The sequence below is a fragment of the Dendrobium catenatum genome, unplaced genomic scaffold (genome assembly GCF_001605985.2).
Source record: "Dendrobium catenatum unplaced genomic scaffold, ASM160598v2 fragScaff_scaffold_911, whole genome shotgun sequence".
NCBI lineage: Eukaryota > Viridiplantae > Streptophyta > Magnoliopsida > Asparagales > Orchidaceae > Dendrobium > Dendrobium catenatum.
The window spans coordinates 901,279-918,343 of NW_021319373.1; the positions used below are offsets into that span (position 1 = coordinate 901,279).

The 17,065-nt window shown below is 34.7% G+C and overlaps 2 protein-coding genes across 4 annotated transcripts in view; both read left to right on the forward strand.

Moving 5' to 3' along the window:
* The window catches only part of LOC110109561, a 14,439-nt gene extending 10,670 nt beyond the window's left edge, over window positions 1-3,769 (forward strand). For all 3 annotated transcript variants that reach the window (XM_020840696.2, XM_028697302.1, XM_020840689.2), the window contains one exon: window positions 3,059-3,769. In XM_020840696.2, coding sequence (XP_020696355.1) covers window positions 3,164-3,586 — 423 coding nt within the window. In that variant the 5' untranslated portion in view covers window positions 3,059-3,163 and the 3' untranslated portion in view covers window positions 3,587-3,769. The remainder of the gene's footprint in view (window positions 1-3,058) is intronic.
* Window positions 3,770-11,732: 7,963 nt separating this feature from the next.
* LOC110109769 lies at window positions 11,733-17,061 on the forward strand. Its single transcript, XM_020840970.1, has 7 exons — window positions 11,733-12,990; window positions 13,284-13,348; window positions 13,419-15,033; window positions 15,102-16,293; window positions 16,398-16,555; window positions 16,672-16,901; window positions 17,053-17,061. The coding sequence occupies exons 1-7, from the start codon at window positions 11,733-11,735 to the stop codon at window positions 17,059-17,061; spliced, it is 4,527 nt and encodes a 1,508-aa protein (XP_020696629.1).
* Window positions 17,062-17,065: the final 4 nt, after the last annotated feature.

Genomic DNA, 17,065 nt, shown 5'->3' on the forward strand with positions numbered 1-17,065 from the left:
AGCCAATACGTTTCTTATTGGCATCAAATCCTTGAGATATGAATTCATAGGATATGATTGATAGGGCACAAAGCCCTCTATTAGGTAAGGTGAATTCAAATTTGTCCCATCAGGCAAATATTCACCCCAGGTCTACAAGGTCCCATTGGACGAAGCAACCCATGGCTGCCGACAAGGATCCTTCTGTCAGGTTGGGTCGACTACCTCCTCTGACTAAGTAGACCAGGGACCATGATGGCCCGGGACGACGGAACCATGGGATCTTGATCGGGTCCATCATCCATTCCCCCACCATCCGCTTTAAGTGCAAGATGGTGAAAATTTTTATTTTAAATATCAAACCTACAAACTCTTTAATGTCCAAATTCAAATCCAATTCTCCAACCATTCCAAAGACCCATGCTGCTACTATATGCTTGATATTATGTATCTACGGATAAATGTATCTAATTGACTCTCGTTATCGGGAGGGGTAATTAACTATAGGGGCTTCCGCCCATAGGAAACCAGAACTCAGATCATAAAGTCTTCGCAAAATGAGGGTGAAATCTCTGGGTAGTGTCTTATCTACGAACCCATATGCCTTCCAAAATTTACCCCGTAACTTATTCCGTTAAAACTCCCCCACCGAAGAAAAAGAACAATCGCGCGGGCGGAGTCCGGGGATGAATTTTCGAAGCGCATAGGTCTTTGCTTCGGCACGTAGAACCAATCATACGCAAAGAGGACTGAAGCCGCCGGTTTCAACGATCAGTTTCTAGGGCAATGAAGGCCTCCCTCTCTACTTCTTTCATATGTTTCTTTACGAAGGTTTCCTCTCTACTTTCTTTGGATCTTCTTTTACGAAGAATCTGGCTCTGATACCATGTCGAATTCAGGAATTTGAGAGGGAAAAAACTTCTACTTTATGACACAATTATTTCTTTATTTATAGATTTATATAGAATGTTAAATAAAGAAATAACTAAATTAAAAAATCAGACATTATTTCCCTCATATATTCCTTCCTAAATCAACTACCTAATTGTGGAAGGGAATTAGCGTGATTATGGTAGGCTTCCCACGGATCCCTGTCTGTGGCCATGGGATCAATATGGAGACGAGAGGTTGGGATTTAACAGTTTCACAACCGGTGAGAATATATCATGATAGTCTATTCCTTCTTCATGTGAGAAGACTTTAGCCACTAGTCTCGCCTTGTACGTTGGTTTCATAGAATGTTGAATGCCAGTCTTCCTCACACAATTAAATTATCACTATTCTTCTATTCCTTGTTCTCAGATCTTCGTTGAATCTACTTCGACATCAATACCGACTTCACCACAACCATGGTCAATGTTTGGAACTTTTATTTGGTCCGGTCACAGGACATAGCTCTACGTTCGGTCGCCAATAGAATCGCGCCACGCGTTCTCACTATTTACCGCGCGGCCCGACAACTCGACCCGAAACGGACCCAGGATGGCTCGGTATTTCTCGATTTTGTTAGGTATTGCTCGGTATTGCTAGGTATTGGTCGATTTTGCTTGGCAATAACCAATACCGAGCAATACCGAGCAAATACCGAGTTTTTTTAGAAAAACTCAGTACAACTCGGTATTTCTAGAAAAACTCGGTACAACTCGTTCTAGCAAATACCGAGTTTTTCCTACCAAATTTTTCTAGAAAAACTTGGTACAACTCGGTATTTCTAGGAAAAACTCGGTGCAACTAGGTATTTCTCGGTATTTGTCTTCACAGAGCGGTATTTCTCGTTATTGTCAAGCAATACCTAGCAATACCGAGCAAATACCTCGCAATACGCGAACATAGCATTCCCGAGTTTCGGTCCAGGTCAAGTCTTTGGGCCGCGCGGTAAGGGTAAGAGCACGTGGCGACATGTTATTGGCGGCCGAACGTAGCTCTACGTCCGGTCAGAGGACGTAATAATTCTTCTAATGTTTGCTTACCATATAGCAATTTTTTTCCCTTACCATATAGCAATGTATCCACTATATGCTCAGGATTTTGGCAAAGAACTTAGAAGAATAATACCATGATCTTCTTTCTCAATCTTCACATCTACATTCTTGAGATCGAGAATAATCTTGTTGAGCTCATCCATGTATTTCCTAAGATCATTTGATTCATCCATTTGGAGAGTGTACAGCTGCTTCTTCAAGGAAAGGCGATTTGCTAGAGATCTTTTCAAGAATAGCGATTCAAGTTTAGTCTTCTAGAAATGGCCTTCGATATTCCTTGATTTTCTCTCTTTCTCATACCAATTGTTATGTATTTTCAGATCTCGGTATGCAGAAATTAAGAAACCAGAAACTCAGAAATGTGACTTCTGCCAAAAGCCAATAAAGCTATTAACTACTATAGCTTAAAACAGAAGCCAACAATTTGAAAACACGCTCCAGCGTGAACCAGAAGCTAGAGAATAAGACCACTCCTTAATTTTGATTCTCCAAACCGTGAATCAACGCTCCAATGTGAAAATCTATGTGGAAGTGTGGAACTGAGAAATGAGGAATTTTATTAAGCAAAAAACTCTCTACAATATCTTTTTATTTTCTATTTCTACAGCAACCGAAATCAAAACAATATAGAAAAAAATGACTGCTACACAAAAAATTTAAGAAATTGGTAGTACAACTTACAGCTATAGGAAAAAAAGGAAATAAAATCGGATCATAACAACTAACGGCTACAACCAGATGCGAGCTCTAATGGGTATTCTAAACCCCACAGGATCGTCATGACCCATACAAAATCTGCACAAGTTCATTTAGGTCCTGTACAAGATTGTTGGATCCTGCTGAGATCATTTCCTCTTTCTTCTCTTCGGGATGGAATGAGCTTTTATTGAAAGCTTCATTATTACTATTACATTGAGCTTATTTTCTCTGTTAACCAACGCAAAACTACACGATTTTCTTGGCTCATTCCTCTGTAATGGCTCAGTTCCAACCCTCACTCGCTAAATATCCTTTAATGTCTTCTCATATATCTTAACACTGTGCAGGCTTTGCGATACAGAGCATTCATTTTCATATTTATGTTTTTGTATGTGCAGGCTACATTGTGTAAGGTACAACCATTCGAAAGAAAAAAATCATTGCTGGGTTCTGCAGATTCTAAAGCTGTTTAAAATTTCCATCTGCAAGGCAAGCTGGGATAAATGGGCAGAGGAAGAGGGAAGGGGAAGAAACTCACAGTAGTAGCAAACCATGAGGACCTTGGAAATGGGGGTGAAGAACCGCTTCCAGAATATAAAAGAAGTGGAGAGCCTGAAATACCCATGAAAGATGATAACAAGCAAGAGGAAAATGTAGCAATTGAAGTAGATGGAACCAATATCAAACCTATCCTCATGAGTAAGGAGGAAATAACTCAGGAGAGTGGGAAGAAGAGGAAGAGGCATTTGCAAGTAAAAGAAAACTCTGGTGCAGCATTGGAAGAAAATGGCTCCATTGCGGCATCCAAAATGGGGGAGACGGCAAAGACTATTGGATACAGACAAACTGGAAGCCGTCGTAAGAGTAAACCGCATCGTGCAGCTGAAGCTGTAGTTCCAGTAATGGCTGTCTACAAGGGGCTTTGACTGTTCTGTTTGCCCCGAATTCTTAGAATCTCTGATGCTTTCGTTCTTCTGTTTGCCTTTTTGCTCAGTTTCAAAGTTTTCTTGTTAAGCTTATTGTCATGAATGGACCAAACAATCTAATACTATATATTTGCTCAGTCTTTATAAAGTTGTTCTATGAAAGAATTTTGGATGTACAGATCACTTCATGTTCATCTTTCTTTTATGTTCCAAGTCTGTAAAGATGCATTAGAAATGTTTCTTTTCTTGTCAATGGGAATTTATTAAGAAGAAAAAGATAAAAATTGAATGAAAAAAAAAAAAAAAAATCATGTGGTGTATTGAAGAAGTCGGGATTATAAAGTTTAAATTGTCGACTTGGCCGTCTATGATAATAATAGAAAATATTTGAGAAAAAATTAGCGGTGACTAATGATTATGTAATCAAAGGCCCGAGAAGATGGTTGGGTGATAATGGTCAGGTGATTGCAAATATTGATGTCAATTGATAGACAACAAAGGTCAAGTAATAACATTTTGGCAATGGTGATTAGGTGGCGTTAGTCAAATGATGATTGTTAGATGATAACAAGGGGGAGATAATGGTTGTTAGATGTGATTGTCATAGCTCTAAGATTATTCAAATTTAGTGCGAAATGAGAGTTAATTTATAGATTTTTGCTTGTAATATTTTGATTATTTTTTCAAACTCTGCAACTCTACATTAGATGGCCTAAAATGACAGCCATTGATTGTTCAATGTTTTATAAGTATTTAAACGCCTTATTAGTATGGGAATCAAGTGATTTTAGGCATATTATATTAGTCTAAACGAGATGCAAGTTTCAAAAAATAAAAAAATAAAAAAATCTTGAAAATAAGGCTCAAATGATCTCAATACTAATTCTAATTCAAATACCTGTGTCAAAATTTAACAGTCTAATTGATTTTCTCTTTTTTTTTTTTTTTTTTTTTTTTCTGGTGATACATTAATGCCCCTTTTTTTCCTAATGAAATTATTCTATGCGGATGCGGACGTCATCCAAACGTGAATTAGAGCGCGCCACCTCACCTTTGCTGTGTACCGCGGCTGGTTACCTGCCGTATATCAAGTGGTGTGGTGCGCTCTGATTCGCCTCCAGACAGTTCAGTGTCCGCATAGAATAATTTCTCATTTCCTTGCATCAAAATCTTTTATTTCAAATATAATTTGAATCTCGAAGATTTGTTGCATGAAATAACATTTTTTTTAAAAGTCCAATGAACAACAATCATTCATTAGACATCAATATATAACTCTCATTGGAGTAGTGAACTAATTAAATTCCCTTTAATTACTATTTTTCTCTCCCATGAAGTTGGCACATTATTTGGAGTAAATATTGTCATTAACTTTTATTCAAAACTTTTTCAAATGGATTAAGGCTTCATCTGGGATAACTTTCTTACTTCTTTCTAAAATAATTTTTTAGTAAAAAAAATTTGATTTAAAGATTTTTATACTAAAAAGTTATTTCAGAAATAAGTAAAGAAGCTTGCATAGTTGTGAAGGAAAATTCTTTAGATTCTTTGAAAAAGATAATAGATTCATTAGCATGGTGTGATTATTTTGAGAAAAATAAGTTCGATAGCAAAATTTGCATACATAACTTTGGTAATTAGCAAGTCTCAAATGGATTATAAATTTTCATTTTGTTATAGGTGTCTATGAACAATAGTTTTTTTTTTAAGGCTCGATAATCAACACACATTATCTTCATGGTTTGACCAGTCCAATCATTGGTGATGTTCATCAATAATAAACCATAGGGCATGATCCCCCATATTTGGAAAACTTATTGCTCTCCACTCTAACAAAATAAAATATGGAAGATGGTTGATGCATCTTATGGCATGAGCTAGAAGGATAATCATAAATATAAAGCATTAATATCTTATTGTAGCTTGACATCCTCTTTAGAAAAATAAATTGAATTATGCCATCAAGATGGCTATCACATCAACAGTAAACCTTAGGACACGATCATTTTTTTAGAAAGCTTATTGGTCCAAACTTCAACAAAACATGACATGGTAGCTATATATATAATAACCCAAAAAAATTAAATAAATTTGTTTTAAAAATATAAAAATATGATCTAGCAGGCAATGCTGGGTTGGCAAGCATAGCAGTGCTTAGAGCACAATGATGTCGAGTTCTCTGTTCTGTAATAACTCTAGAAGCAACATATAGCGCAGCGGCACTGAATTTTGCGCGCAGTGGAGCTAGGCACTAAATTTGACTTTTTTTAATATTTTTCTTTAAATATTCCTACCACCCCACCGCCCCTCACTCTCATTTGGTTTTCCTGGAAAGGAAAGAGAGGAGAAGAAGAAGGGAATGGGGAGAGAAGGGAAGGGAGAAGGGAAGGGGGAGAGAGAGAAAAGAGATAAAGGTCTTTGAGGTGTTTTTGTCCATCGCTTCTATTATGGATTTTGTTCTAATTGATGCAACTATACTCTTGCTCCTATTTTCGATGGTTTTAATTTCAACGATTTTTATTTCTCTTTAATATGTCAAAAATATACTTTCTTTTGATTTATCTAGCTTTTATTGTGTAACTTTTTTTAATATGATTGATATGATTATTATGAGTATTTTAACTTTAATATTATAGAATAATCAATGGTTATGATTTTTTGAAGTTTATGTATAGTATATAGATTTGCTTGCATTTCATAGATTAATTTATTCCATACCTGATATTGATATAGCATAGCAAAAATGATATGATTGATGTAAGATAAATGTGAGATTTGCATGTAAGTAGTGGAGGATGACTTTCAACACTATAATTAATATGGGTTGGGTATTAAAACGTAATATCCTATAAAGGAGGGTGGGCCTACAAAATTTTCTTAAAATAAAGATTTGTAGTGTAATTCTGGTTGTAGCCTATAATGAATTAATGATCAAATTATACTAATGGACAAAGAGTGACAACTCTTAATGATTTATCAAAATCCATCTATGAATTGATTTAAATTTTTTTAATAAGGATGGTAAGATAAATATTGATAACTAATTGGTAGATAGTTGTGATTAAATTAAATACTAATGCTCAACTAGCCTATAATTATGGTTGAAGATGTTAAAAACATCACATAAAAGCTAGATGTTCTACATCGTCATTCATAATTGCATTTATATGATAGTATATAAATTGATTAAAAGATAAAACTAAAGTATGACTGATAGAACCTACATTGATACTAATACAACATGTCATAGCAACTATAAGGATATTGATACTCATTGAAAAATATATTGATACTGTACATTGATAAGCATATTGATATAACACACTGATATGATATGTTAATAGATAGTTATACATTGCATAATGATTGATAGAAGTATGTGATAGAACCATCAACACAAGTATATATAACTGATAAACAATTTGTGATGTCCCGGAATCTAATTTGAAATAATTATTATTTTATCATTTAATAAATAACAAAAAAAAACTATCTAATATTATCTATTAGTAATAAACAACAAAAATAGATTCTATAATTTAAATATTAATGTATACTTCTATATTCATTTTTAAAAATCATATATATTACTTAGAATATATACAATCATCATATAACTACTATATCTTGAGTACAAAAAATAGCTAAAATAAAAAGAAATAGAACTTGAAGAATACTTACCAACCTCGCACTCCTGCTCCCCTACTTTGACCTGAAATCATTTAACTACTTATAATGAGCTAAAAAGCCCAGTAGGTCACCAAAATTTATAACTAAATTCAAAAAATGATAAATGAGAATTATGTATTTCAATAATCAAATCATAACAATTACATTCATATGATTATTGAATCAGTACAGAAATAGTAAAATTCATATGTAGTAGTAATAAAATTTATAAGTTATAAAACACTACAGTACGGAACCAGTAAAACGATAAACCAGCACGAGCATCAAATCTATAAAATAATTGTTGTATCCGTAATACCAATCAGTATAAAAATTGTATAAATCATCAAATTAATATATTGAAAAAGATTATTAAAATTATATCAATGTAGTAAAATCATAGAAGAGTGTATCCATACTATCTAGGTATTTTATATTGTATACTCAATATCACATATATATTGTCAGTACAGTGAATCAGTAGTATCAAATAGTATCAGTATCTAAATCGATAACAATAAAAATCTAGTGGCAGAAGTAGTAAAATAATGCAATAATAATAAATCTGTGCAGTAATAATAAATTTATATAATAATAAAAATAATGTCTTAAGAACATACATTTCAGTAGTCATATATACTAAATAAGTAAGTAGCTCTGTTTATCATAGTATTTGTCAATATTAATTATATCAGTATCAGTAAATTATTGACTCAATAAACATAGTTGTCACTCTTTACCCATCGACACAATAATTATATCCTTATAACTCTCAATCTGTGTATCACATAAATTGATATAGGATAACATCAAACTATAGTATTTAAAGAAAAGCACGTCGATCCACCATTATATATAAGTCAATCAGTCTCAAACTAATGGGTCAATCAATCTTTACTTATCTTTTACACACATATTATTATCACAATATTATAACAATAATCTTAATCATATATCCACATTTATTTTCAATGCATTGTAATAAATAAAGCATAATTAAACTTAATTTAGAAAATGTCTAAATAGTAGATAACAAAAATCATACTAAGCAAAAAGTTACATTTTTAAAATTTAACCAAATTATAAGATATTGCATAAAATAATATTCCAAAACTTTAGTTGAACTAAATCACTATTTTTAGATGACAAAATAAAATTTTAAGTAGAAAAAAATTACTGTACTTTCAAAATCACTTAGTCAAAAATATCAAATAAATACTCAAAATATTTATAATCTGAATATCTATAATAAATAAAAAATTATTCTTATTTTTCTATAATAGAAACATAAATTTGACAAAAAATACTAAAAATATAAAATCTTTAAAATAAAAAATAAGGTAATGATTTCTTACATCGAGACGAGCAAATCTCTAAACTAGTCAAACTGACAAAAATTATTCTGCAGCATTCAAATCCAAGCTTTAATTTTCTTTAATCTCTTATTTTCTCTCTATTCTCTCTAAAATGTCTTTGTTGCCAAAAGCTTAAGGAGAAACAAAAAAATTTAATAAATTCATATAATGGTTTTAGATATTTAGGAATAAAATAATTATTTAATTTAAATAATAAAGTTAATCAATTTCTTTTAGTATAAATTCATAAAAAAAATTTTAAGGCTTTAAAAATTATAAAAAAATATTCATAAAATAATGCATTTTATTTAAAAAATATCGATGAAATCAATTTGTAAAATGGACACCTGACAATTCCAAAATTCTCACTTGTACTGACATGTACTAATTTCTTGAGGATTTTTGCCTGTGCCCAAAAATTACGAAAAATTTATGCAAGTAAAATACTATAATAACAATACTATGGCAAAGACGATTTACAATTTGGAGTTATATTAAATTTAGAAAAAAAAAATTTTGAGCCAAAATACATGTTATTACACAATTGAGGCTTAACTGATTGTACAACACATCTTATTAATTGATAGACATTTTGTCAATTTTCTTATAGATTAATGATAGACTTCTTTAATTTTGCTTATTGAATAATCCGACTTCATTAATTATATTGATTATATTGATTTCATATATTATTTATCATTCATATTTATAGCTTATTAATTGATATTGATTGAAATTGGAACAAAAATATTGATTCTTTTACTTTGCATTAAATATAGTGCTAAATTTTGGTTACTTATTAGGTTATGCGCTTATTATATAATTTTTTCATGATTTCATATAAGTTAAAGGAGCCTGTAGAGTGAAGCTAATCAGTGGGTGATATTTGAGTTTTATTTCTCACTCTTTGATTTTATAGATTTTGTTTAGCATGTTGTTGGCTATTATATATATTTTTGAGAATTTATTAAAATGTAAATATTCATGGAGCAATAATGTAATTATATTTTCTTCTGACATTGTTACTTATATACAATTGCAGATAGGGCTGCAAACGAACCGAGTCGAGCCGAGTATGCAAGTGTTCATGTTTGAGTTTGTTTATCATTAGCTTGTTCAAGTTCGATTCATGTTTGATTCGAGCTTTATTGTTAGTGTTCATGTTTGGCTCGTTTAATTTAAAGGTGTTCATGTTTGGTTTATGTTCGGTTCATGTTTGGTTCGTTTAATGCTTATCGAGCTTTAAGCAAACAAGCCTTAACGAGATATGCTCATGAACATATTTAACAAACAAACATTAAATTTATTCATGAACATCTTAAACAAACATTCTAACAAACATAGACAAATGTGAAATGTCTATTGTTCAGAAAAATAAATTTGTAATAAAAGCAGATATCTATTTAAAATAAAAATATGATTAATCTATATGAATATATTCTTAAATAAAGCTTACCTATTGTATTTCTCTCCATTCAAGCTTTTATCGATCTTTTTATCGAACTTAATGGCGAGCTTGTTCACGAACTTCAAATGATGTTGTTCGTGAATATAAATGAACCGAACACTTTAGTGTTCAAGCTTGTTTATTTAAGGGCCGAGTATTTAAAATGTTGTTCAAGTTTGTTTGTTTAGTTAATTAAACGATCACAAACGAGCTTTAATCGAACCGAGTATCGAGTAGCTCGTCGAACGCTTGGTTCGCTTGTAGCCCTAATTGCAGATATAAACTGAATAATTAATTCATTCATTAATGATATTTGAAAGAAGTCCTCAAAATTGCACTTATATAATCTTGGTTGTACATAATTGTGTACAACGTAAAAAATGAAAGTTATTTATACACAAACATGCACAATTATGCACACCATGATTTTGGATTCTTAAGATGGTATAAAACAATATATAATATCAAGAAAGAAAAAAATTGTGAAAAACTAAAAAATAAAAACATGGACATAATTGTTTACAACTATAATTTTGTGCTTTCAAGACTATTCATGGTTGTGTACATTACTAAGAATGGAAGAATTTGCCAAAAAAAAAACATGTACACAATTGTCTTTATCCATACTTTGGATTCTTAAGGCTATATAAGACCAAGAATGGAAGAAATTATAAAAAAAAAACAAATATAAAATTGTTTACAATATTGTCCTTGTGTTTTTAAGACCGCATATAGTTATCGGTCTATAACATTAAGAATGAAAGAAGATACTAAATAATACATGCATAGCACTATAATTACTGTTAAAAATTTACTTAATAAATTAATTACTGTTAAAAATTTACTTAATAAACTCATTATAATCACCATAAGTGCATTGTGCGTTTTAATGTTAAAGCTAAAATTTTATAATTATATGTTGAGTAGTTTTTTATTAGATATAATTTTATGGTTTGTTTACTCAACATATTTATTTTTCCTGTGACTTTGAGTAATTTTTTAAAAACTTAGGTCAATAAAACTGGAATATTTTACAGCTTTAATTTATTTTCATTATCAATGTAATTAATTTAAATTTATCATTCTAATTCTCTTAACAATGCAAATGATAAAATTTTAATTTTATTCATTTTAATTACATTATAAAACATATTTAACTTCTACTTTACATTGCATAATAAATATTATATCTTTTATTTGACAGTATTGAAAACTAAAATAAATTATCATTATCAATTAAAAAAGAAAGATCATATAAAAAAGATATGATTATTTAATAAATCATAACATATTATATTTAAATCATTCTTTTGGACCCACCATTGCTTAGCTTGGTTGGTGGGTGAGTACGATTAGGAACCCCCAATTTATGCTCGATAACCCTGGAGCGACAGCAGTTTTTAAGTAGGATTCAATCAAGTGCGGGCCATAAAATTTTTTGGGTGGGTGCCTCATTTAGATTAGTCGAGGATTAATCACGTCGTCAAACACTCTTTAGAGAAGCGTGACAGTGAATGGATACCTCGTTAAATAAAATATCATTATTTTGAATAAGTAATTTGTGTAGAACCAAGGACTGTTTTCGAAAGCAGCCAAATTTGCTCTGCTAGGGTTTGGCTTCCTTTGTGCTTTTCTGGCCGCCACCACCTTCCCCTTGGGGAGGAACTCCCCTGGGATGACCTCCTCTATCCTCCCCCCTCCGCTCTACACCCCCTCCTCCTCTTCCACCCTCCTTCTTAGAGATTGGAAGAGCCTTATTGCTACCCAGCCTCTTGTTTCCAATGAGTTTACCTCTTCCATCACTCACTTCCCCACTGAGAATGCCACTGCTCATTTCACATCCGCTCAGTTCACCGCTGGATCATCAGAATGGTCCCTCTCTCTAGTCGGCTATTCCATCGGAAGGCGTCCGTACTATGAAGCTTTACTCGCAACAATCAAAAAAGCCTGGAACTTGAAAGGGTCCCTCTCTCTGCTTACCTTAGATGATGGGTTCTTTCTCCTCAAGTTCAACAATCGGGAAGATTTTGACATGGCCTGGTCGGGTGGTCCTTGGTTCTTCTTTGGAAAACCATTCATACTGCAGAAGTGGACTCCGGACTTCATCCCTGTTCGCGAGGAGTTCCCTTCAATCCCCCTGTGGATCAAAATTAAAAATTTCCCTCTTTCTTGCTGGACACCGGAGGGGATCTCAAAGATTGCGAGTTGCGTTGGCATCCCGCTTGCTGTTGACGCCCTAACAGCTGCCAAAACGAGACTCACCTTCGCCTGGGTGTGTGTTCAGGTGAGTAGCTCCTCCCCCTTGCCGGATGTGATCTACTACACGGTGGATGACAAAACTTTTCCCCTTACTGTGCTCTACGACTGGAAGCCTTCCCACTGTTCCTTTTGTAACTCCATCATGCATGCCCCTAATGCCTGTCCTAAAAACCCAACCCCTCAATCTACTGAAACATCCCAAAACCGTGGTAGAAGCACCAGCCGAAAACCCCGGAAACTCCCCCCTAGACTGAACATTCCTAAACCTCCCAGCTCTTCTACCTTTCAGCCTCAGCTGCAGCCCCAGCCTCAACCCCAGCCGCAGCCCCATCCTCAACCTCAGCCTCAACCACAGCCTCAATCAACCCAACCATCCACCTCTCTTTCAACAGCCCCTGCTTCTACAGCTGTTGAAATAAACCCCCTCATTCCTAACCTTAATTCCCCTTCAGAGGACTTTATTCCCCCCTCACCCACCACCATTACTTTTTCACCTACCACTGTGTCTACCTCCCCACCTGTCCCGACAAAAAACAAATTTGATGTCCTTAATGATCAAGACCCTACTCCAGAGACCTCCTCTACCCAAACAATATCCTTACCTTCTTCCTCTTCCAACCCCCATGATAACCCGGACAACCCTACAGATATATCCAAAAAAATCATGGCTCCCAGTAATAGCCAAACCAAACATCAAATTGTGAACACCAATCCTACAGCCAAATCGACAAGAGCCAAATCGGCCAAAATGGCCACCACACCCACCTCAAAATCCCAATGACCAGGTTCCCCCTCTTGGCTTCCTGGAACACACGTGGATTCAATAGCCCTGACAAAGTTTTATGTTGTAAAAACTTAGTCAAAACCTTTGACCTTGACTTTCTCTTCCTCCTGGAAACAAGAATCTCTCCGACTTCTCTCCGCAACCCCTGGTTTATTTCTACTCATTCTGTTTTTTCTACTGAAGGCTCTTATGATAATTTTGATTATGCTACCCCCGGTCTCATATGGATTAAGTGGAACTCTTCTTCTGTGAGTTTCAAACCCGCTTTTACTTCAAGCCAATTAATTCATGGATCGGTTTTTTCTGGCACTACGGAAGCTTATTGTGTTTTTGTCGTTTATGCTTCTAATGCTTTGGATGAAAGGCTCCTCCAATTCATCATTTGCTGATATTGCCATTGGTATTACTTCCCCCTGGATTATTCTAGGGGACTTTAACTGCTGCAGATCCTCTAATGAGAAAGCCGGTGGTTCTATACTTACTAGCAGCAAAGTGGCCGATTTCAACAATTTGATTTTTACTATTGCTGTCCATGATCTGTCTTCTATTGGTCATTATTTTACTTGGTATAACCAAAGGACCGATAACCCAATCCACATTAAATTAGATAGGATGTTGGTTAACGACTGCTGGCTTGGAAATTTTCCTTCATCCTTTTATCTTGTGGACAACCCACAGATTTCTGACCATTCTCCTATCATTTTACAAATGGATCAAAGTAAACGCAAGAATCACCGATTTCTTTTTAAGAACTATTGGCTGGCTAACTCTGAGTTTTGGGATTCTCTTATTCAGGTTTTCTCTCAAAGATTTCATAGCAGTCCCATTCATGCTTTTTTCCAGAAGCTTAAGACTCTCAAGATCAGTCTGAAATCCAAGAATTGGGTCACTTCCAACTCCCTTCAAATTGATATTTCTGATCTTACATTCTCGCAAAACAATCTTTTATGTCAAATTCAGGCTAATCCTCTGGATTCTGATCTCAATCTGGCTCTTAAAGATATTAACCACAAGCTTGCGGTTAAAAACTCTGATTGGTCGTCCTGGATTATTCAAAGGGCTAAAGCAAAGTGGCTTTCGAATGGGGAGGATGATTTGAAGTTTTTATATTCTAGGATCAATGTCAGACATAATTCAAATCAAATCAATTGCATCACTACTGCTGAAGGGACTTTTTCTAATCCTGATGATATTAATAGAGCCATTGTTAATCATTTTCAAAAGGTTTTTAATTCTACTGCTCCTCTTACTCAATCTAGCAAGGCTCCTCCAATTCATCATTTGCTCCCTTCCAGCTCCATTCCAGGCTTGGTTGCTCCTGTCACTGTGGATGAAATTAAGAATGTTATCTTTTCCTCCCCTGCTTGCTCGGCTCCCGGCCCAGATGGATACACTTTTGAATTTTACAAATCTACTTGGAATACTATTGGAAGTCAACTTACTGATGCTGTGATGTCTTTCTTCTCGACTGGCTCTATGCCTAAGCATGCTAAAGCTACTGCTATAGCTCTCATACCCAAAAGGCCTCATGCTCAAGACATTGCGGATTACAAACCTATTTCCCTATGCAACACTTTTTATAAGATAATAGCCAAGATTCTTGCCAATCGTTTGAAAGATGTTATGCCTTTTATAATCCATTCGAGCCAATCTGGTTTCATTAATGATAGAGTTATCTCTGATAATATCCTTTTAGCGGCTGAGCTTCTCAAAGAATTCAATTCCAGTCACAAAGATCAATTTTTCTGTGCTAAATTTGATATTCACAAGGCATTCGACACGGTTTCTAGGAAATTCTTGATTGAATGTTTGCTTGCTAAGGGATTTCCTAAAATCTTTGTTTCCTGGATCTATGGCTGTATTTCTGACGTTTACTTTTCGGTTTCCATTAATGGGGGGCTTGAAGGATACTTTCTTCCTCCTCGGGCCTTAGGCAAGGTTGCCCGTTATCCCCTTATCTGTTTTGTATTGCTATGGACTGCTTATCCTCTCTTTTTGAAGAGGCAACCAACAATAACTCTCTCTTGGGCCCGAAAGCTGGCAGCACCTGTTTCTCCCATCTCTTATACGCGGATGATCTTTTAGTTTTTGCTAAAGCAACTCGGGAGAATGCACATCACTTGAGCTGCATCCTTGATGACTTCTTTAGTCTCTCGGGTTTAAAGGTCAATAGCAGCAAAAGCAAAATTGTTTTCTCTAAGAACTCTACTCAGGAGCAGGCTATTAGTAATACCTTGAATATCCCCATCTCTTCCAGTCCGATTAAATATTTGGGCATCCCTATTTTCCATAGGAAACTGAAAATTGTTGACTTTCAGCCCCTTATGCATAAGATCACGGCAACCTTGGATGGCTGGAAAGCGAGATCCCTCTCTATGGCTGGTAGACTGCAATACCTTAAACACACCATTAACAGCATCTTGTTGTATTGGGTCCGTGGGACTCTGCTTCCCAAAACTTGTATCAAGAAGATTAAAAGCCTTTGCTCTAGATTTCTTTTTTATGGTGATATCCAAAAACGTAAAATGCACCTCATCTCTTGGAAGGATACCTGCAAACCTAAGATTTATGGGGGGTTGGGCATCCCTTCTATTGAAGCTTTATATTATGCTTGTGGCTGCAATGTTATCTGGAGGTTTTATAGTTCTAAAAGTTACATTTTCTGCTGGTGGAAAGAAAAATATGGATCCCTTTGGAACACTCAGATTACTAAATGCTCCTCTTATTGGAAAAACTTATGCGATGTGGCTAAGAGCCTTTTGCATTCTTTGAACTTCAAAATTAATCCTTCTAGTAATCTTTCTTTTTACTGGGATCCTTGGTGCCTTGCTTTATCGGTGGCTGATCGTCTGAAGCAGAATCAACTTGATTTTTTGATTTCCAAAACTAATGTGCCTGTTTGTAATCACATATCTAACGGTACCTGGACTCTTCCTGCTTCTCTTCCTGCCCATATTGCTGACTTGATACGTTCCGTCCCCTTTTCTGTTGGGCTGGAAGATTGCTGTTGGATTGCACCTACTAAACCTTCATTCAAAAATTTTTATATGAATTCTATGAGGATGTTGAGAAGGTTAATTGGTATAATTTTGTTTGGCATAAGCACAGCTCCCTTCGGTTTGCTGTTTACTCCTGGACTGCATTTAGGGATGGTCTCAAAACTGCCTCTGTTCTCGCCGCTAGGGGCATCTCGGTCTGCCCCCTCTGCATTTTTTGCAAAACCAATATTGAGACTCAGAACCATCTGTTCTTTGAATGTGATTTCTCATTTAATATCCTCTTGAGGTTCTTCCCCAGAATGCAATCCATGCTGTTTAGGCCTAATTTATGGCAAGCTTTTAATGATATTGAGGTTGAGGAAGCTATTAACAACAGGAAGAATTACTCTTTTTTATCTCTGTCTGCTATTGTTTACTTCATTTGGAGATCTAGGAACGACAGATTATTTGGCAACTGTTCGGAAAGCATTAATGTCATTTCCTCTAAGATTAAACGGTCGGTTTATCTCAGGAGTTTCAAGAAAAAATGTTTTCAGGATATGCTCACTTGATCTTTGCCTTTGCTGTGGAAGGTATTCTGGTGCCTCTTGGTCGGCTTCTCCGAGCTGCCAGGGGCTTGCTGGGTGTTTTGAAGGACTATGATGATTGCAATCTACATTATTCCCCTTGGACGGCCTGTCGCTGCTGTTCTTCTTCTCGGCAACCAGGGGATTTTCGGCTACAAGGGTGCATTCTTGATGATTGCTTAACTGAGTCCTTATTGCTTTTTGCTTATCATTTTGCTTTTCTTGTATTTTCACAGGTTTCATAGTTTTTTGTTTCTTTAGCAGCTAAGCTGATAGCATTTTGTCAATTGCCGGGATTTTTGGCTACCAGGGTGCATTCTTGATGATTGCTTAACTGAGTCCTTATTGCTTTTTGCTTATCATTTTGCTTTTCTTGTATTTTCACAGGTTTCATAGTTTT